Here is a 22,874-nt window from a genome sequence, read left to right as displayed (position 1 = left end):
GTAAAATAGGTCTTGTCTAGTTATGACTACAGTAATGGTTAATAAGCTATACAAAACCATGATTTGTATTTTTATGTAGTTTTACAAAGGGTCATTGGTATTGTTTATATAGGTCAAAGAAGTAACAGATTTCAACCCTGAACATGCACAAGTTAAGGTGCATATTATAGTGAATAAAGTAGTAGTCTTCCTTTGATTAAATGACCTTTACTTGATGAAATGTCAAAGGTAGATAACTGGACATTTAACAAGGATATTTTAACTTCCTAGTAGACATATATACCTATAGACTAATAGACCGTTCCATTCTGTTATATATACCTATAGACTAATAGACCGTTCCATTCTGTTATTTGTCCAGTTAGCTGCAAGATGGTTGGCTCATATGCTAAGAAAGTTGGGCCATACACTAGGAATGCCAAAACAGAATCCCATGCTTTAAACTAGCAGCAATAAGGTAGGTTCCTATGTTCTTGACTTTAGCAGGTCACATAACACACCTGATGACCTCAATACATAAACAGAAATAAACAACAACTCCAGATATTTATTAACAGTAATATTGATGTAACAGTTTTAAATAAATATCTTAAGTACAACAGAAGAGTTAACATCTTTACAAACTAACAATGTAACAAACAACGAACACTTAAAGATGGTAAATGTAGGTGTCATTTCAACTTTTTAGTCCTCTTCGCCATGCAGCTCTTTGGACAGGTATGCTCTTAAAATGACAAAATAACTGTCCAAGCAGCATGGCCAAATGAGCTTACAGTTTATTTTCAAATTATTCAATAAGTGTTTTATATTATTTTACAATCTATGTGGTATATATACAATGACACCTATGTAAAACAAAACCATGAATAACTTTGAAATCTGTAAAACAAACCATGAATAACTTGGAAACCTGTGTAAAACAAACTTTTATGAAGTCCCTTCACATTTGGGACCTGTATCAATTTAATGTCCAACAGAGGCTCAGCTCAGGGGTTTCACTTTTTGAAGCTGTACAAATAACTAGTTTATAGATGATCAACCTCCCAGGCCTCATATAAAATATTTCATATTGAGCTTTCAATGTCACTTCCTCAACTCAAATGTTCACCAATCCGATTGCCATATGTCATATATTTGAGGAAAGAAGACAACACATCCTTATTTAAGTACTGATCCACTTAAGAATTGTGCAAAAGTAGACAATATAAAAAAGTTCATGTAAATATTTTTTTACAAAAATATGAATATGGATCATTATTCAAATTGTAAGGAAAAAGTTGGATTTTTTACCGGTTATAGTGTAAAATAGTTTTCACATTTTGACTGGTAATTTCCTCAACTTTTCTTAAATCTAGCTACTTAAAAAAAAAACGAAGAAAATTTTAAGTTAAAAAGTGAAGATCACTTTACAATATTTGAAATAACAAATAAACTTACATGAGCCAAGTTAATAATCAAGTAATTTAAAACCAAATTTTAACAAATTTCCTTTGATTATGAAATTTTCTTTAATTTTCTTTAATCATCTTTCAAAATGTCTGCAAATCTCATTCATGTGTCAAAACTTGCCCCTGATGCACTTGTACCATTTTGAAGTTTTAGGACTGCAAAGAAATACTTGTTTTCTTTAGAACCCAAAGCTTCTAATGTCAACAGTCACAAAGCATGATAATTTGTTATAATAATAAAAATTCGCTCTATGAGTATTGCATGTGATGTAAATACTTGGCTATGAAGACCTGACTGACCTATTATTAATTGCACAAAAAAATAATTTTTTGATGGGTGTAAAAATCACAAGCACTGCACTGAGTACAGACAGAATGAGTAATGATTTCAAGATATACATAAAAACAATATCTTTAAAAATAAATATTGATAGCACATATGTTGTAATGGGATTAACATGTGAATAAATATTATGGTCTCATAACAATGATATACATTGTATTGTCATTGTGGTAAAATTAGGCATAAAATATATGACAGGAAGATTTAAAGATTTTATAAATATTAAGAGTCAAAATCCCACAGAGTTTTCAAAGGTAAATTTGAACAATAAAACAAATGTGAACACAATCACTACCAAGTAGGCAACTCCATTTAATAAATACCATTAGGCAACACATCACAAACTTCATAAATTTGACAAGAAAAAAATGTGGAAAACAATGTACAACATAACATAGGACAAAAAATAAAGAAAATGTCCATACAATTTTTGTCTTTAATGCTATTGTATGAACTGAGGAATGCCATAATACAAGTATGTCAATGTTTAATACAGGTACAAGTCTTAGTAAGAATCAGGCAAATTGGATGAAACCTTTAACATCCATCTAAAAACCTACCAATCTTACAGTTTAATTCTTCTCTATATAAATTGATTATCATTTGATCTCTGCATCACATGACATGTTTAGAAATTTGGACAATTATCTGAAATGTTCATTTGTAGTGTATTTCAATGAAATTATGACTCATTTATTACATTCTTTTGATTACTGCTATAACCTTGGTTCCCTTGATTACTCTTTCACTAGGCTAATTTTGAAAATATCATCTTTTCAAATGACTCTGATGGTACAAATAGTTAAATTACAATGATAAAGTGGTAGGTAATTTCAGACCATGCATGTTTCACCTACTGCCTGATTCCTACTGATACAGGTACTTATAACAGACATATCAAACTTTACAGATTTAAGAAGAATGGAATGTAAATCATTTTTGTTTGTAGAAGTATGTCTGATGCAGTTTTTATTTCCGGGACTTGCAATAACAAATTCTCTAATCGATGTTGTGCTGCACTACTGTCTCCATGGTGATGACATATGAACCACTGTAATGTCTCCACAAACTGGTCATGGATTAAGGCAATTGTCTCATTTCTATTCTCTTGTCCTACAATTAAAAAAAAGAACACATATCTTAATGGAGAAAATGAAAAAATGGAAACAACAAAACATTAACAAGACATACCTGGTGTTGTATGTCTATTTTGGATGGTTGTCTGCTTTATGTTTCTGGAAATGTGGGGTTTGTTCCAATTTCTGGATAAAAATTAGTTGAGTTTTAAATTTGCCAGTAGCAGATGTATATTTCTGTTGTTGTTTATTTGCCTGTATAAAATCATAATGGAAGTTTAAATTTATCATGTAACTTTTTGTTTGTTTGTATCCAGTATAAATATTCTCTGTCCATAGAAGAAGCCAACATTGTGGAGAACTAGGCATCATTTGTATGTTTGTATCCAGTATAAATTTTCCCCATCCATAGGATACAAAACTGGAACTGCATTTGTTTTTGTTAAAAAAGTGTAAGATGTCATTTTGAACTTTATGTAGACCAGAAGCACAACCAATGATGTACTAAAAAACTTGATAGTAAATTGATCTGAGACAAAACAGACCGACAGAAGTACCCACAAAAATGTCATTTGTTGAATATTGTAGTATATCATCAAAATTAAGAAATCTTTTGTTTGAGCACAAAATGCAATTCTGTGATGTATTTCCAACATCAATTTGTTTTCAACTTTGCATATTTCATCTATCAACATGAAATTACTTCAGATTAAAAAATGAAAAGAAATAATAATATAATGTAACCTTGTAAACAAATCACTTTTGTCACTGTAAAGAATTTAATTAAGGACAGGTATATGGTTTACCCAGATTATAAATCATTTTAACTGTTATGAAACATCATAGGAAACCCATAAACAGTTGTGTTCTCCCTCTACCAAAGCTATAGCAAGAATGTCACCTTCAATGTTCTCCCTCTACCAAAGCTATAGCAAGAATGTCACCTTCAATGTTGTCCAATAGTAATATACTCAAAGGTAAACATTGACCCTACCTCACCTCAACCCTCAACCATAAAAATCAAAAGGTTGATTCTTTAAATATGCACTAAAACAACTTCAAACAGATGGTTACACACCCTGATTGTGAAGTGTCTCACCTTGATCAAGAAGTAGAATAATCTGTAAGCAGGCATATTCTTCTTTCATCAGAGACATGCAATTGAATGTAAACATACATCTACAAATGTGCCTGATAAAACTGTTCATCTGTGAGCTCATTTTCTCAGATTGGAGATTTTTGCTAAACAGCTTGTTTAAACAGCTTTTCACATTTGTTAACTTTTGTTGGTAAAATTCTTCAAACGTCATGGATGTCTGATTTCCTGATTGAACCTGCTGAGCTGACATTAGAAGTAGCAGTAACTTGTGCCATTTTGCTGTCAGAAGCTTTGAGTGAAGTTGAATCGGTACTTCACAGTAGAAAGGCAGGTGTCTTGTCCAAGATACTAAATTTGTTACAAATTTATCGCCCAGATTGCACATATTCTGCATGACAATTTGTGGACTATCATTTATCATGCTAATCTCAAACTCTATGTGTAGGTACTTCAAACAACTCATAATATCTAACAAATTCTTTCTAAAGTCTATTCTGCCTCTATTTCCAGAAACAGAACTCTGAAACCACCTTGATACATTCATCTTTGGTACTTGTTCAGTTTCCTTTTGGGATGCTTGATTAATAACCATCTCGATTAGGTTTGTTCCTGAAGTGAAAGGGTCATGGCTGTCATCATCTGATAATTTACAATCGTTAGAGTCAACTGAGCTATTCACTGTTACATCTAAGCTATTACTTGGACTTTTGGACACTGCTTCCTCTTCTGTAAAGTCTCTAATTGAAGATGGTAAGCTGATGGGAGCTTCTACCAGGTCTTGAAGGGTTTTCATTTCTCTGAAATTTACACTGCTGTGGTATTTCTTAAGTTCGGAGATATCTATATCACCTTGATCCAAATACTCTTTTTGATGAGAAGAACTCACTGTACTAGCACTAGATGAGAGTGAAATTTTGTTGGTGTTGACCCATAACCGTGTTGGGTCATAGGTTATATCATGACTTCCTGGTATTTTTGACAAATCCATACATTCTACTTGTGACACTGTCTGACTCACTAAATGAGATGTATTGGAATTTGAAAATGTATGTGTTTCAGGTTTGTAAGACACAATGTTTGAGGCAAAGTTTGCACCAACATTTTTTGAGATTTCATGAAAGTTACTCTGTGGCCTTACATCTTGTGTCTCCATTTTTGGAGTCAAATGATTAGCACTTAGTTTTTGTCCATTGTGCTTTAACAAAAGGTCCTCAGATCCTGGCACAGAATGTGACACATTTTCCAATATTTTAGAGTGTTGAGATGTACTTTTTAACTTTTCTGATTGTGAGTTTAATATTTTGCACAAGAACTGGTTCCTTGAAGCCAAAGAACTGCTGTCAGTTGATTGGCTGTCGGAACTGAGTGTAACTGGGTTACTTAGTTTTTGATTTATATGTGGGCGAATCAAGCTACCCAGTGAACCTATATTGTCTCCATCTAATTCCACTTTCCCAACTTTTTCTTTATACAAGAATCCCAAATTATCTGCCATTTGTTCTTGAGGGCATTCTTGAGTTGATTTGTCTGGTACTGCCATGTCACGCTTTTTCTTGTATTTTTTATACTTCACCTGAAAGAATCATAAATTAGTCCATAGGTTCATTTGGAAAAAAAACAAAACAAAACAAAACAAAACCTTTGATTGAACACATTTATCCTGCTTAAAAAAAGCAGAATAAAATCTAGATTTTTAACAAGCTACCTCACAAGCTTATCCTGGACTACCCTTTAGCTTTTCTGTGTAATCACAGGCCCTTTGGACCAGGATTTTTTTATTTTTTTTTTATCACCAAAATTATCATTAAATAACTTTTTTACATATTTGAGTTATTATGTGTGTTCTCTGACATGTCTGCTTACTATTTAATACTGTTTAAGCCAGGCCCAGCATTAAATAGCAAGCGGCCATGTCAGAAAACATACATAATAACTCGGATATGAAAACAAAAAGCTATATTTGTTGATTAAAAAATAATCCTGGTCCCAAGGGCCTCTGTGTGTTATGTAATCTTTAAGATGAAGACATCTTTAACTCATATGTAATCCGTAAGTCTCAGTGTATTTACCTAAATCATTTTTTCTCAGAATTTGCTTTATCTATGGTTACCCTTCATTTTTATTTGATTAATTTTTGAAATCCATTTTTCAGGATTGATACTAACAACTATAGGATGTGTAAATCTCGTCATGTGACCCTGTGATTTCACGAGAATGGGTCCTAGCCTACCATTCAAAAGCATAGTGATTTTTCATTTAGAAAGCGTTGAGTTCAGTGTTAAGAGCAAAAAAATTTCTGTATAAAAAATACCAATAAAAATGACAAATAACTATTTCTACATGATAAATGAAGTAAGAAAATACAAAAACTAGAAGATTTTGCATTGTTATACAGCATTTCGAGTACCCGGAAGTAAACAACAAAATACAGATCGGTCTTAAGTTTTCAATGACGTTCTACATTGGAAATTCCGGTACAGAAAATGAAACTAGAATGAGACTTACATACCCTATACATAAGAAAAATATTTTACATAAAATCATAGGCAAATCCAAAATAATTGATTTGGATTATCTCCCTTCCAATACTTCATTTCATGGATACATATAGTCCTGTTCAATATTTCTGCTAATTTATTTTGTAGATGACCCCTTAACACTCTAATACAAAATTCTTATTGAAGGGACTAATATACAGGTTATTCTCTTAACTTGTTGAAATAATTTACAGTAGACATTACCTTATACAGATTGTATACAGCTCCAGAATTTCTCCCTCCTGGCATTCTGTCTTCTCTTACAGCTGATGGGAAGATATATTAATAGGACATTTTATAAAACTTGAAAACTTATTTGTAATTATATAAAATGCATATTAACTAAGCAAAATCAATTTCATAATATTTTTAGGTACTGTATCACCTATAATCAATTCATGGATATATACTTTCAAAATAAATTTAAGTTTGTTTTTGTCTGCAAAAACATATGTCTCCCCTATCCTACAAACTGGATCCACTTGCAGAATCCTCCATGTCCACAGAACAGCTTCATAAAATTTTGTAGAGAGGCTGCAGAGAAGTTGCGCTGACCAGTTCAGTAATTTCAGGGAACTGACAAGGTAATGAGGATTTTTGGCAAATTTCTAAGTTCAAATGGGCAGAACTCTTAAAAAATTAGGGGATCAGAATTTCCTGGTAATATGATGTTCTTGCTACATACGAACTTTCGAAAAATTCGGTTCAGTAATTCGAGAGGAGTTGTGCTGACAAACTTTTTGATGGACACAATAACAGACAAACAGATGGACAGACAGACAAGCCAAAAACAATATGTCTCCCCACCAAAGTGGGTGAGGCATAAATATGACTTCTGCTGCATGTTTCAAATCAAATTCATTTATAGTTAAACTGTCTATTATATGAGCTCAACTAAAAAAAGATGAATCAGTTACCAAAGATTTGAAGATCTGAGAAACTAGAAGAAATCTGCACAAGGCTTGGCTGCAACAACACTTAAAGAACACATAAGGCTAAGAAGATTCTTTATTCTTATGATAACTGAAAGTATTGAGATTTTATGTCACAATAGTCAAGAATATTCTCAATCTAACCATAAGGAGATGCCCTTGTACTCAAAAAGTTTGGTTGATCTTATATTACACACTGAAAATTACAGGAGTGGGTCCCCTAAGGCCAATCAACATTGCCATGGTAGTTGTGGTAAACTAGTTTTGACATAATCAAGATAATGATGTGGGAGGAGCTATGGCCCTTGGGGTACAATACAGGGTAGTGCCCTCAGTCAAACACCTGTGGTAGAATCCAATTTTATTTTATATTGACAATATTCCATACCTGAAAGAACCATCCCAACTTTGAGACATTTTTTGAACCTGCAGAATTGGCAACGATTTCTCTGTAATCTGTTCATTGTACAGGATTCCTTTCCAGAGCACTTGTACACTCTCCTCCCTTGAACAGTTCTCTTAAAAAATCCTTTACACCTTAAACATAAACGTTTTTTTTATGAACCAAACTGATTCACATTCATGTTTTTAAAATCAAAATGACAAAAGTTACATAAAAGTACAACAATTAAGAATTATATAATGTTACTACACCTGATGTAACTTGAACTAATAGTCCCCAAATAGAATATAAGTATAGCAAGCACGTCTTTTGTATGTACGGAAGCCCATTGGTATCATAGGTAGATTTTTTTCAACTTGTTATTACAACTTAGCTAGCTTGTGACATCAACTTAGTTAATCTATTATTATGATAAGCTAAAGTGTGATACCAACAGCTAACTTGTGATATCAACTTAGCTGTTATCACAAGTTAGCCAAGTTGTAATAACAAATTAGAAAAAAATTTCTATTCTATATTATATACATAATCTATGTATTTCTAGTCAGGGACTTCGTTTTACATCTGCAGAATCTGTATCGCAAAAGATTTTGTAATCATTTTCTGATGAATTGTCTAATTGCACATAATTGTATATAAATGAAAGCAGTCTTATTATAATACAGATTCCCATCTGAAATTTGTATTTTTTTCTTTTTCTTAACTGTACTGTATATGTTCCATATTGTAAGAATAAAAATATATAATTATTGTGTCTTAAAACCTGATCATGTTGCGAAAGCAGTTATACAGGCTCTAATTGGAAGATCGACGGACAATGGCAATCAGAACTAGAAGCCGTGGATTTTTCAATTTTTCAGCGGAATTACTATTGTTCGTCGATCTTTTAATCATATGTATCTCTCTGAGCTACCGTGCTTGTTTTCATGGATAAAAATATAAAAGTCGTGGGAATATATAAAAAAAACTTCACATGCACTGACTTGGAATTTTAAGATAATGGCCGAGCCAAAACCCGGTTCTTAATAGCGAAACTATCTAAATAACACTGCATTGTTTGAAAGTGCATATTTTGGATTATCCGAAATTTTAAAAGCCCATGTCTATTAAATCAAAACGGGTGTATTTGGTTAACTCTTTATCCATTAGAATTTTCTATACTTTTGTTTTAACATTTACATCGCCGACCAAAATTCTCAGATGTTCATTTGGTTGATGAATAAAATATCGTAGTGCAAACTAATTTCATTACTAAAAATGCATACGAATAAACATTTTTATAGCGAAATTAGTTTGTAAATATTAAAAACATCAAATATTTCGGTATCCCGCCCTCATTATGGGTGTCCAAATACCTTTCATTCAAGTCTCTCCTTACCCTTCACATGTTATCATTCCGTAGTGAATCCCAGAGGCCTTGTCGTTACAGACTGCACATAGATCCTTGTTAGCCTCACCATCTTCTTCCGGCCATGACTGTTTGCCGGTTTGGCCAGATTCATTTAATACTCCGCCGTACTCGAACTCCCCATTAATGTAATGGTGAATAAAAGAAAAATCTTGTTTTTTCTCCCCAGTTTCCTCCACTGGAGGTGGCTCCACGTGAGGTGGGTTTTGTTGTCGAATATCTCGCAACAGATTGCCCGAAAGACTTTTATCGGGTAGCTGTGCAACATCGTAAACATTTGATTTATTCTGAGGACTTGTTTCTGGGACCATAGTAAGTACATAGCCGTTTGGTAGGCTAGGGAAAAGTAACGGATCTCGATTGATGGTACTTGACAGCACTTGTCCCAAACTGACAGGACATTTTGACAACACTCTTTCCACTTTGCTCTCTCTACCGGGCGGAACAATGAGTAAACTAGAGACGGGCACCGGAACGGGCACATATGCTACCGACGTCGGGCCTTGTCTATACTGACCAATCTCGGATATTATCTCTGTCTCAGGAGATCCAGAAAAGCCTGAGTCAAAAGAAAGTCTCGGTGCAAGTCCCGATAGCGAATGGGGACGCTCAAGAGAACTCAACCTTTCGCCGTCAGTAGCTTCAATTTGTGAAGGTCTGGTAGGTCTAGCGAATTTTCGCTTATTTCCCAGCTCTTCATGAGAATCAATACTAAAACATTCGCTACTAGTGTAACCACTGTCTGACCCGTCTGTGACACCACTGCCATCATCTGACATAAGATCTTTTAACCTTTTCCGTTTCAACTTTAAGTTTTTGAACAAACTATGGTCATTCGTCGGGTCAACAAAAGAATCCATACCTGAAAAAAAAATCAGTAGATCCACTACTTTTAAATGTAAAGCGAAGTTTGTTTGATTCTTTGGTAGAGAAGGAGGGGGCTGTTGGAGACTTTGGAAATAACTATCTTGGCAAGGACAATTTGAAAGTACACATTCTTTCTCCCATGCAGCCATCTCTCTCTTTTTGCAAAAAATGTAAAAGAACCCCTTGTGTTCTAACATACCACCCCTGCCTTAAAAACAGCCACAACACCATTCGTGAGCACTGAGCCTCTGTCGAGAGAAACTCAACACTATCCAAAGTCTTTCCCGAACCACCTATGATTGCTTTCAGACAGCCAGATAGTTTGCGTATTCTACTTGTGAGGGCTGAAATATCTAAGCCCAACTTGACTCCAGGCGAGAGTCGCTCCTGTGGTGACAAAAGGTGTAAATGTTGCAACCAAATGCACCACTCGTCATCATTCACCAGCACAGTCACGGGGAAACGCTACAGAATATTTTGCAACGTGCACTGCAAGAGTGCTAATGTAATATATTTGCTCCAGTGTCCCATCTGTGGCCTTCAATATGTTGGTGAATCTAAACAGCCTTTTCACAAGCGCTTGAACGGACACAGGAGCGACCTAACAAAAAAGCCTTTACTCCCAGTGAGTCAACACTTCAGATTACCTAACCACTGCCTCGATGATTTCAACAAGATGAAAATCTTCATGGTGGAACAAAACACGATCTGGAGCGATCTACAGAGAGTGAAGCGGGAGGGATTTTGGATAAAAGAACACCGTGTTTTACACCCACACGGAATTAACAAAAAACATTAAGTTCTTCCTATTTTGTATAGTTTCTTATAACAGTTTTTGTAAATATTTTTATTTTTATAGTTCAGTATTCAAGATCAACACACAACGTGTGTCTATAGCACAATGTTCAAGATCTTGGTTACTGTCGGTAAAATTTTATACGTCACAGGTATTCACCTGATTAGGTAGTGAGTTGTGTTCACAGACCATTTACTTTCATACACACTCAGTTTATTTAAGGCACTGAAGAAGGTCATTTGTTGACTGAAAATTTTGCCCATTATATACTTTATTATAGTGTGTTAAGATCTTCATCGGTATCTTTGTACAATCCTTTAGACTTACATAATTATTTTTGTTTGTGCTGCATCGTCATGACTGGACGATCCGATATTCATTAAGTTTGCTGGTTGGCAGATTCCTTTAGACTTTACATATATATATATATATAACGTCTCAGAATGTGACGACTCTATTCGCTACGTAAACTTATAGAATGTCTGAAAAATTCCCAACGATGTTAGAACTGTCAAATTTGCGAAGCAAATTTTTGGGCGTTCCCTCCGCGGGACTCGAACTCGTACCGCTGTGACATCTATGGCAACACCGCCTGCACTAAGTCCAGCTCCCTAGACCACTCGGCCAGCTAGGCTATATAAAAATATAGCTTTCGTTGGCCGGGTCATTCCTCCTCGTAGGATTAATCTAGGGCTGTAACTTAGTACACGATGTATGGTAGTACGGGACAGTTCATCTAGGTGTTATTATAGAGGATCAAATTAATGATGCTTGTCACAACAAATTAATATATATATATATAAAGTTCTGAAAAATTCACAACGATGTTAGAACTGTCAAATTTGCGATGCAAGTTTTTGGTCGTTCTCTCCGCGGGACTCGAACTCGTACCGCTGTGCACAAAGTCCAGCGCCCTAGACCACTCGGCCAGCTAGGATATATATATATGACGTTATTCTGACAAACCGATGTAATAAGTACAAAGGTATGCAGGAAAAGCAAAATGAAATCAAAACATTACTATTTGTACAAGTTGACGAGGGATAAAACATCTTATGCAATATGAACACATAAGTTAAAACATAAATGAAATAATAGGAAGAAGATAATAATAATAAAAAAATGTAGGTGGAACAATATATATACTAGCGGAGCTACATATTTGATAGCTGGAGCAAGCCTCTGTGGTTCAATCTCCTGAAACCTGAAAAAATATATAGGAGAAACAACTTTGAAATTGAATAACTATATATATGCACTGATTCACCAGTTAGTTACGTAACTTAAGTACGATTAAGGCACATAACACACTGACACTACTGAATGCTTACAAACCAAGGTCATGTCGTAAAAATGATATATCCTATCCTATCTTATGTAAGAGAAGGAAATCCAATTTTAGGATGAATCGATTTCATATAGTTCTTAAAAAGGAAGTGTAAATATCATTGTTTAAAAAAGGTGTATCCCACCAATTTCGTTGGTCTGTAACAACTAATATACGACAGTTAACCTATTTTAGTCTAAATTTATAACTATCGATCTTGTGTGAAAACATTGAAAAATACTCAGACAGCAATATAACTCAATAAAAAATCAAGCAAATAGCGGTACTTAATAGCGTTGTCATGTACTATAAACACTGGCGAGTATGATTGTCATATTTTTCCTGAGAAAAAATAGGACAATGGGATAGCCCTCCCTTTTTGTAAATCCTTGGGTCAGTCGGACTGTAATTTTACATTATAAAGACTTCTGGTCATTTTCTAGTCAAATGCAAAAAGTTCCCCTTCTCGTAGAATTTCCTGCCTCGTGACCTACCAGCTTAAACTCCACAAGTATATCGATAAAGCTAACTATATGCCCAAAATAGACAAAACTTACAGACACGAGGGATCAAGACTTAAAGCAGAAAGTGTATATAAACACGTGAATAACATCTCCTATGTACAATGTGACCTTATAAACTTGACAGTGACATTTTATTACGGTCTGTTGTAGGCACGTGACATGGAATATGTACGAGTTATAATCACATGTTCACACGAGCCAGCATTATGCCCTTTGGGATGGTGGTTTCTTTTTGCACTACTTTACATTACAAAAAAACTATGTGCATACTTATATATTTTATTGAGTAAATATATTTATAGAAAACACGATTTAAATACACATGCCACATTATCATGTTCAGAAAGCATGTGTTTAACAATATGCGAATTTTTAAACGATTAAAATGCAATTCAATAAACTGTATGTATTGATATCCATAAACACTGAAATACTAACCACGTGTTTGGCCCAGTTTTCGAAGGTAATGAACTTGACATTGACAGAGAACTACTTGCCGGAACTACTTTTGACACAATGCACTTACTGCTAATTTTATCACACGTGAGCACACACGTGAGGAAGTAATGGCATAGAATTTCAAAAGAAATCAAAAGCAGTTTTTAAATGAAAAATAAATGTTTGAATTGGGTGCATATCTTTCCAATTATATCTGGCGGTACACCCGTTTCATATGGGAAGCTTAGAATCTAATTAGATTTTAAAATATCCAATTTTGATTCTTTGTTGAAACTAACTAACTATATTTGTTAGCCTATACTTTGGAATTTTGGCATCGGATCAACATTTTTATGGGAAAGAATAGAAAGGACAAATCTGCATAAAAGATCAGTTTTTAATTGAATTTATTGTATATATTGTAAAACTGTGGTTAGATTTTGTACCGTTATATTTTCAACATGAGATGGTCCAGGACTTCAGAATAGGGGGGGGGGGGGTGTTAAATGCCGAGCGAAGCGAAGTCAGAAAATTATGAGGATTGAATTTATGAAAAATCAAACTGTCATACCCCCCCCTTAAATTTTAGGCACGCCTGGCACGCCAGTTGTTGGATCCCCGCCTGTATATTAGTATTTAATTTTATACTTCTTATGATTAAATTGATCCTTCAAGTAAGTTTTTTTTTCAATAAAAGAGCCCATGGAAATTACAAAAATACATAAATCATTTTTACACGCTATACTAATGAACTACGTCAATTGTCTAACTGAGCAAGATCTCAAGTTGTCAACAGGCCCGAATACACAAAATGTAACTCAAGTACTTTGTCCGAAATATAGGACAACCCGTCGAAAAGTCACACACAGGTCAAATTGTTAAACCACATCGCAACTAAAACTAAAACCATCTATTGGGATGATGAAACGATTATTATTTTTTTTTAATTAAATGTGTCCATTTGGTTACTTCTTTTATAAACTTATTGCGAAGTTGAAAGTAACAGTAGAAATGGATACTTTTTGAACACCAGCTGAATTCACTTGAAAAGATACGAAACATGTTAATTGTTTTTCGCAGGAGCTGGCCAAAAGTCATGGGCCGCATTCTTAAAAGCTTTTGGCTAAAAGAGGATCCACAAATGCTTTAAGGTACCCCAAATCATTGTTACATTTGGCTAAATAAATACAAGGCATTATGTTTCGATAGTAATCTACTCTAGATGGCATGTTACCGATCAGTCAGTTCATAAGACATAATAATAACCATCGCTAGATAAATATCAGTCAGTTAAATGAGAGACGTATCAATTGCAAAAGGGGAACCGAAAAGCAGACATGGAAAACGTATCCTCTGCAATTACGTTTCGTGTTGTTTAAAAAAAAGGTTGGGACCACAATCCCAAATATTATTCCAAACCTTGTGTTTCTAATTCATAATCAAAACCATTCACTTTTATTGACGGATGATGAGTTCTACATAACATTATCGTTTACTGAGGTCGTATTAGTGGGTTACCTAAGTGCCTAAAGAAATAGTCAGAAGCTAAAAGTAGCTGGAATGTTACCACACACAAATGTTAATTCACAGTGGAAAATACCTGTCGTCGCATTTGAATTGAAATTGTAAATATATTTTGTAATGCAGATAAAGCCATGATCCTCACAGAACTTGAAAATTTCGAAACTAAATACGTTTACGATGTCGCCTCGCGACCAATAAAATGCTACATGCGATACAGAGCTTGATATGACGGCGAATGTTGAATCCTGAACAGTTCGTGCATGTGTACGGACATTACATGAAAGCTTAATTGATACATGTCTGAATTTTTATTGGGATACATTTTTTACATAGTTGGATTTCCCTAACAAAGCAACCTAATTTTGTACAAATTAGTCTCACTTTTTTCAATGAAGTTCAATGCTATGTAATATATTTCTCTTTAAATGTTGCAGTTAATTGAAAACCAACATTCAAATTTGAGAAAGGATCATTTATGATGTGAAATGGACGAAAATATTTTGAAAACAAAATGTGAAAAGCGAAAAGTGGGGTACATCAATCAGATAGAGAGACAAGAATCAAATGCTTTCTAGATGTTATTATTTTAACTCTATTGTATTTTATTACTGTCTATTTGGTAAGGTTTTTCCCTATTATCCTACACTTATACGAACATAATTTGAAATGTAGCACATATACTTGTTAGTCGGGGATACACCAGTCCCCTATTTGGCTTCTCAAGTCCGATAACACTATAATTAAAAAGGAAAACAATGAAAAAACGAAAGGGACCTTACAGTAGTCAGTATTATAAAAGATTGACATGCATGCTTCTCAAAATTGTAAGGGTGTACTCTTTTAGACCTGCCATTTTAATTGGGTAAAAAACTGGTCTAAATAAAATGACAAGTACGTTAAAGTTATATTTCAACTAAAATACATGTAATGTGCATGTGCAACTATATTAAATTCATACACGCAAGTCTCGTATGACAATGTGTACATACGTCAATATGTGTCACCGTGTGTGGAAATTTTCTAATTTTACAAATAATGAGTCCTCATTTTTGCTAACATTCCTAATCGTGTACCTTTTTTCAGTTAAAAATCCTATTCAGATTATACCTAACATCAAATTTCGCAGACAGTCACAGAATGTTCTGAGTCTAAATCGAAGGAGTAAATTTACATTAGGTTCATTGAACAATTTGTTACAATTTACAAAAGACCGGGGAAAGACTGAAATATCACGGCTTAATCTATACACTGATGACAAGCAGAAGTTTAAAGTAAATCATAAGCGTATTTCTGTGTGTACACGCGTGCAATAAAATGAGTTCTTCAAGAACTTTGTTGGGCCCACCCCTAAGATGATTCTCTGGATCCGCCACTGTAAATTATGTTTAAAAGGTAACTATGTTGATACTTTTGTCTATGTTATCCATTACAAAATATCTGTCTTTCAGACAGATGGGACGAATGAGCACAGACAAGGATATTTTTACTCCCTTTTCCATATAGATTAGGCCCTAAGATATTGCGAGTCATGCAACATAACGGTGATCATCAGCAAACCGACAGCTTTTACTAGATAAGGTTGTTTGCGATTTTAAAGGTACAACAAATAACCATTCGGCAACTATCTAAAGAAATAGAGAAAATTCTTACCTTTTATTCCATACACTCCATTATATATATGATTATATAGATGTTAGAAATACGACTTTCATGATTAAACCTAAAACGTGCTATTTCTATCACGTTTTGTTTGGTCACGTGTGTGACCAGGTAAACACAACTGAGAGTAGAACGATATATTACTCCGCGCTCTGTCTGCCTTATGTCGTAGTACTGCACGAAAGTCCCAAGAGAGACTTTAAAGAATTTTGGATTGTATATTTCACAACATTTCTTAAATGAACAGAATGGGAAATATGTGTTTTCTGTTATAAGAAGGAAAACTTTCCTACGTTGACTTTTCGTTATTCTATTTATAGACCAATGTATACGTATAAGTCATTGATTTAAAGTGAAGGCCAATTACTGCGAGCCAGAAATCTTTATGGGGAGGGAGTTCGGGAGAGGTATTTTGTTGATACATTTTCCTTTGTACTTTAATTGTGATAAACTTATTCTTTAAGAGGTGGACCTGCTGTAATTTTCACAACTAATCTTTTTTCCTGAATTGGAATTGTTCTGACCCAGAAATATAATTCTAAACCTCTGGATCCAAGCAACACTACCATGGAATTACAAAGTTAAAGTCATTATCATTTGGGAATTAGGGACAAACGTGGTTAGAAATAAATATTATTATCTCTCACCCTTTATTTTATGGTAATATTCTACGGAAAGCACGGGAAGGTTTAAGCTCGATACTCACCCAATAAGTTAACTAAACCATAATAATTTGAATAGGCTCAATCGCAAGAGATATATTTATGAAGTTTTTGCACCTGCCCCAAATCAGGAATTTCTGGCCTCTGTAAGTCTTTCTTGGTTTTTACCTTCAGTTTATTTTTATTTTACTTGAGTATATGGGGGCAACTATTTCGCTACATGTACAGTTGAAGCCTGCCATGTGGTGAGAGGATTTCCTCGTCGTTCATGGAAGACCTATGGGTGGCTTTGAGCTGATATTTTCATCCTGGTCGGGTTGTCTCTTTGACGTACTCACTATGCCCATTCTCGTTATATTTTCTTCAAACTATAGATTGCTTATATATCATGTCTAACTGTTTGAACACCCTTTTCTGGGTAGAATTTTGCTAAACATTAAATCACAATATGAATTAAGAGCTGTGTTGTGTCCACACGTTCATAAGTTGTTCAGCTTTCCACCCTGTGCACCTACGTATGGAGTTTTCATATCACAAATCATACATTATGCCATAGCTTGCCGTAACTACACGTATTTTATGTATCGCGATAGACTTCTTACAATTAGGCTTCAGGAACAGGGTTATGTTACTACAAGATTGAGGTGGTCACTACAGAAGTTTTATGGTCGTCATCATGAACTCGTGAATCATTATGGTGTATCCTCTTCTGCACCAAGAAAACTGATTTGTTCAACGTGTCATATATGTATTTTTCTTTTCCTCTTCCGTCTACCTCGGACTTGACTTTTTATGAGCAACTCGGCGGGTGTTTCTAGAAAAGCGGGGGAGGCTTACCCTACCGGTACACATGGTCCATACCCCCAGTTTTTATAGAGTTTGAGTTGCTCATTTACTGTTGTTTCTTTGTATATATTATTCTGGTTATTTTATCTTCTTTGTTGTGATTGTCTGTTTCCATGTCTGGTCTTGTCCCTGGATTACATTCTTTTGATTTCCGCTAGACCCTTGATTCCTTTGATTACTCTTTTAACAGGCAAATTGTCATGTTTGCGAACTTCTGAAATGAATTCATTCACTAAAGAAGTCTTCCAGGATCTGCGATTTGTCATGGAAAAGATATTTAATGAACTTCTACCATGATATGTGTAATATCAAGGGATACAAGCAAATTTGAAAGGCATATTTTTATATTCTGTTTATTTTTTATATGAACAACAGCGAAGACAAAGGCTTTGGCTTAAACTGCCGAGCTATTAAAGCGTTGGAGAGATGAACGACTGCTTGGCACTAGTTTTTTTTTTTTAAAAGGTTTGTTAGATTGATAATCGGTAAAACCCTAAAGTTAGAGTAGGTACATGTGATGAACAGTGATTTACACATTACAATAAAACCATAAATTGATAGCAGAATAGCAGTAGCGCAATCCGGTGTTGAAAACAAATGTAAATATTGTGCAGTACTTGGACAAAATGAGCAAATAACAGTATGATACCACTTTACATTTCTGGATCCGCCCTGGAGTATCCACATATAATAGAATACCACTACCAATGCACGTGCATATTTCTCTAGACTTGTAAATGCCTCAAACATGGGACCCATATTCATACAGGATTTGTTTTCAATATATTATGATAATATAGGCACTAATGCACTTTCATAGATTTCATCATTATGAATGGAAAAAAGTATTGTGTAAAATTTGTTTATTTTGTAAATGATAGTGGTGCCAGTTTTATTCGTGTACGTGCAGTAAAAATTCCCAACGATGTTAGAATTGTCAAATTTTGAAGCAAATTTTAGGTCGCTACCGCTGTGACATCTGACATCTGTTGTGCTGCCGTGTTGCCATAGATGTGACAGCGGTACGAGTTCGAGTCTCGCGGAGGGAACGACCAAAAATTTGTTTCGCAAATTTGACAGTTCTAACATCGTTGGGAATTTTTCAGACCCTTCTAAATACACATGTATATACATTATCTTCCCAGTATCAATTTGATCCTATGGATCAGTGTAGCGAATAGAGTTGTCACATTCTAAGACGTTGTATAATATTGAGTTGTTGTGACAAGTATCGTTAATTTGATCGTCTATCCTACACCTAGATGAAATGTCCCGTACTACCATACATCGTGTACTAAGTTACAGCTCTAGAAAATTCCTACGAGGAGGAATGACCCGGCCAGCGAAAGCTATATTTTTCTAGCCTAGCAAAGGGCGTAGCCAGACTTTCTTTGAAGTGGAAACCCAAATTCGGCATTAAAACGCTCAAGGTCCTAGTGGGGACAAGGAGCGAAGCCCCAGGAAGCTCCTGAAGTTTGAACGTTTTAGACCCATGAAAGTTAGTCACAATATATGCTGAAAAGGGCTTTACTGTTTAGTTTTTTCTAGAAAATCAGAGGACGCTGACCCGTGCAGGTCTGGATGTCAAAAGAATAGGCCTGCAGCAGCGCTAAGCTTGTCGTGAAAGGCGACTAAAAAGTGCTCAGAACCTTAGGGCTAGGGGCTAGGGCGCTCTGCCCACAGAGTAACTGGGTTGTGTGCCCCAGATGGTGGAATGGGGTACCCCTGGTGTGTTACATGCTGGGTTGTCAGGCTACAATACGGAAAACCTGACTGCAAACCATAGTGGTGCACCGTGTTGGGAAAGATGCCACGTTCCTCGCACGTTAAAAACTCTACTATGGCATTCTTCCGGAGTAGGAACCATAGGGCTCCGCCACAGGAGGCTAAATTGCCCGACCCTACCCACCTCTCCCTATTTCCAGTGGCAATCAAAATATGTCGACCCTATTTTCCTTGTGTCCCATCCCATTTTTCATTTCATCATTATTTCATGTTCATGTTAATCGCCTGAATATAGCTGAAATATTGCTGCTCGGGCGTTAAACCCCAACAAACAAACAAACAAACAAGCTTCCACTTATAAAATACCACCTACTCTTCTTTTCTTCTATATCTCTCTTCTTTTTATTTTCGTGTTTTTCTTTTTTTGCAAAATGATGTGGAAGCCCAGGCTTCCGAGCTTCCGCCTAGCTACGCGACTGCTAGCTGGCCGAGTGGTCTAGGCGCTGGACTTTTTGTAGGCGCTGTTACCATAGATGCCACAGCCGTACGAGTTCGAGTATCGCGGAGGGAACGACCAAATATTTGCTTCGAAAATTTGACAGTTCTAACATCGTTAGGATTTTTCAGACCTTTCTATATATATTCATATCAATTATATATCTGGAAGAGGTGTAAGTGGTTTAACGTACTCGACAGAAAGTGTTGAGATCTTTACTGTAAACTTATAAATGTGGTTTATACTACAATCAGTGGACTTGCAAAAAACTATAACATTTTAGAAATGTCACAGCAGTGGCAGAGGATCTGCAGTTTGTCTGACGAAGTTACGAAAGAATTTCGATCTTTTTACTCAGGAAGGTCTCCAATTGAAATACGTGCTCGGTTTTCTCAGTGCATTGATGAAAAGCCTTGTTAATTAATGTTTATATCTTAATTATTTTTTCGTGGATGTATATTGTATGTATTGCGTAATGGAATATAAATAAAGACGAAAAATGATTTTATCTAATGTGTCTACTTTTCACTTATATATTAATTATACTTAATTATGGTTAATTAAGCTATGTGACAACGTATTTTCATAATTTATGAAATAAACTTTTTACCATAATTGTTTGAAATAAAAGGACCAAAAAAGGGATCTGAAAAGAAATACAAATGTTATATTTTCAGGACAGTTGTATGAGTATTCATCTATTGACCACTGTGATATTGTACCACAAGCTTTCATGGATGGTTTACGACCCTAATCATGGTGGAACCGTTTGCCATATTCGAACAAGATGTAATTAATTGCATAATGCATCTCATATCTTTTACAACAACAGAACCTTGTGGACAGTAATTCTTCAAATAGTGTACTGAATTGAATTTTCAATCTCCTCACATGTTTTGTTTATTTGTCATTTTTTAAATTTCCTTTTGAATCAATGGAAAGGAGTCAAAATGATGAGAACAATGTCCGCCATAGAACGCATTATGGATGTCCATTACTTAAGGAGCTTGTTGATATGGTGAAATCATCAGCAAAGTTTGAATCGTACCTGCAGGATGACATTAAAGTTTTACAGGTATTTATGTTGTCCTGCTTATGCAATTAAAAATAGGGTTTCTGGAGAAATAATTTTTTTATTGTAGATACTTTGACGTTAACAGGTACGTGCTCTCTGTTATTGAACCAAACTGACGTTTATTTTTATTTTTTGTATTTGAATTTTGATACTGCAAAAACAGTGTTTTTTTCTTTGAATACATACTGACTTTGATAATTACATCTGATGATGAAGAATTAAAGAAATTAAAGATGTCAATCACTAAAAAAATAAAAATGAAGGATTAACAATATAATAAAAATGATAGTGATCGAGCATTTTGACCTTTTTAAAATTGTATTCAGATGATAATCGGGTTTTATGACTGTATTTATATTGTATGAGTGTATTGTTAACTTTGTAATCACGATCTATTTATTTTATAAGAAAAGTACAAATGTGACCTATTAGCATTCATTAAGGATATTAAGGACTGTTTAGACTATGAAGAAAAAGTATTGAATAAAATTTTATGTGTTTGAAAGTTGTACTTTACAACGGAATGGTGGAGTTTTAAAAGATCAAAAACACTTTTAATTGCTTGAAGTATCAAATGACTAAATGTATTTATTTTTTTACTCATTTTAAAGTAAAAATGTATAATACTTTGTTAGCTATAAAGTTTGCATTAATACAAATAAAGTCGAATACGTTTCTGCTTACTTGTGTCTTGAAAAAATGTTACTGAACGATACAAACTTCCCCACGTGCACTTCCAATAAAGTAGACGGATACCATTTTACCCACTACTATTTCTGCCTATCTGCGACTCCATTTGTCATCAAATTATGAACTGAAACATGTACATATTTTTTGGCCACTTTTGATACTCCAAAAATGCTTAGCCTTTTGTAAAGTTTCCAAAGTAACACAAAATCAAATGCTTATCACGAACGTAACATTAACGAAATACCATTTACTTGTGACATGTTCTTCCCAAGAGGATAAAATACACGGCCGACATTTTTCAGTGCCGAATAATAGAAGAAAATAACAGAGCTGAAAAAAGGACTGATTGATTTCCTTTTAAATCCTCAAGTAAAATTTTTGCACGATGTTATCATGATTCTAGCGGAAATCAAACGAATGCAATTCAGGGACAAAGACCAGACATGGAAAACAGACATACATAACAAAGGACATAAAATGACCAAAATAATACATACAAAGTAACAACAGTAAATGAGCAACTAGGATTACACTAAAACCTGGGAGCATGGACCAGGTGCACCGGTAGGGTAAGCCTCCTATGCTTCTCAATACCTGCCGAGTTGCTCATAAATAGTCAAATTCAAGTTAGACGAAAGAAGAAAGGAAAACTGACGCGTTGAACAAATCATGATGCAGAAGATACACCGTAACGCTCCACGAGTTCATGATGACGACCATTCAACTTTTGTAGTAATGATTTCAATCTTATAGCAACAAAAGCCTGTTCCAGAAGCCTAAGTATAAGAAGTCTAGCCCGATTCAAAACGTCTGCGTAGTTACGGCAAGCACTTGTATAACGTATGAGTTGTGATATGAACACACCATGCACAGGTGCTGAAGGGATGTGGCCTCAGATGGAAGGAAAGTTGGCAGTACGGAATAACAAATCATCGCATCTGTCGTGTTATTTGGTCAATAGTTTTCCTTTCCCATCGATCTCTAAGTGTAGCTCAAAAT

The 22,874-nt window shown here is 34.8% G+C and overlaps 1 protein-coding gene and 1 long non-coding RNA gene across 2 annotated transcripts; one reads left to right on the top strand and one right to left on the bottom strand.

Annotated features, from left to right (window-relative positions):
• Positions 1–533: 533 nt before the first annotated feature.
• Positions 534–16,501, bottom strand: LOC148611117 (uncharacterized). Its single transcript, XM_088591278.1, has 6 exons — positions 16,373–16,501; positions 9,217–10,108; positions 7,824–7,972; positions 6,708–6,769; positions 3,967–5,539; positions 534–2,904 (listed from the first exon to the last, which is right to left on the bottom strand). Exons 2-6 carry the CDS (start codon positions 10,104–10,106, stop codon positions 2,696–2,698), a joined length of 2,883 nt encoding a protein of 960 aa, XP_088447404.1. The 5' UTR covers positions 10,107–10,108; positions 16,373–16,501; the 3' UTR covers positions 534–2,695.
• A 38-nt stretch (positions 16,502–16,539) lies between these two features.
• On the top strand, positions 16,540–21,868 carry LOC148611116 (uncharacterized). The gene is made up of 2 exons (XR_015924055.1): positions 16,540–16,788; positions 18,265–21,868. It is a non-coding gene; the product is annotated as an uncharacterized LOC148611116 (long non-coding RNA).
• The last annotated feature ends 1,006 nt before the right edge of the window (positions 21,869–22,874 follow it).

The sequence above is a fragment of the Perna viridis genome, chromosome 7, assembly GCF_037379345.1.
Source record: "Perna viridis isolate PV_CMFRI_1.1 ecotype Kerala chromosome 7, ASM3737934v1, whole genome shotgun sequence".
NCBI lineage: Eukaryota > Metazoa > Mollusca > Bivalvia > Mytilida > Mytilidae > Perna > Perna viridis.
The sequence above is the reverse complement of the archived record's forward strand: the minus strand, read 5'-3'. Positions and strand labels throughout refer to the sequence as shown.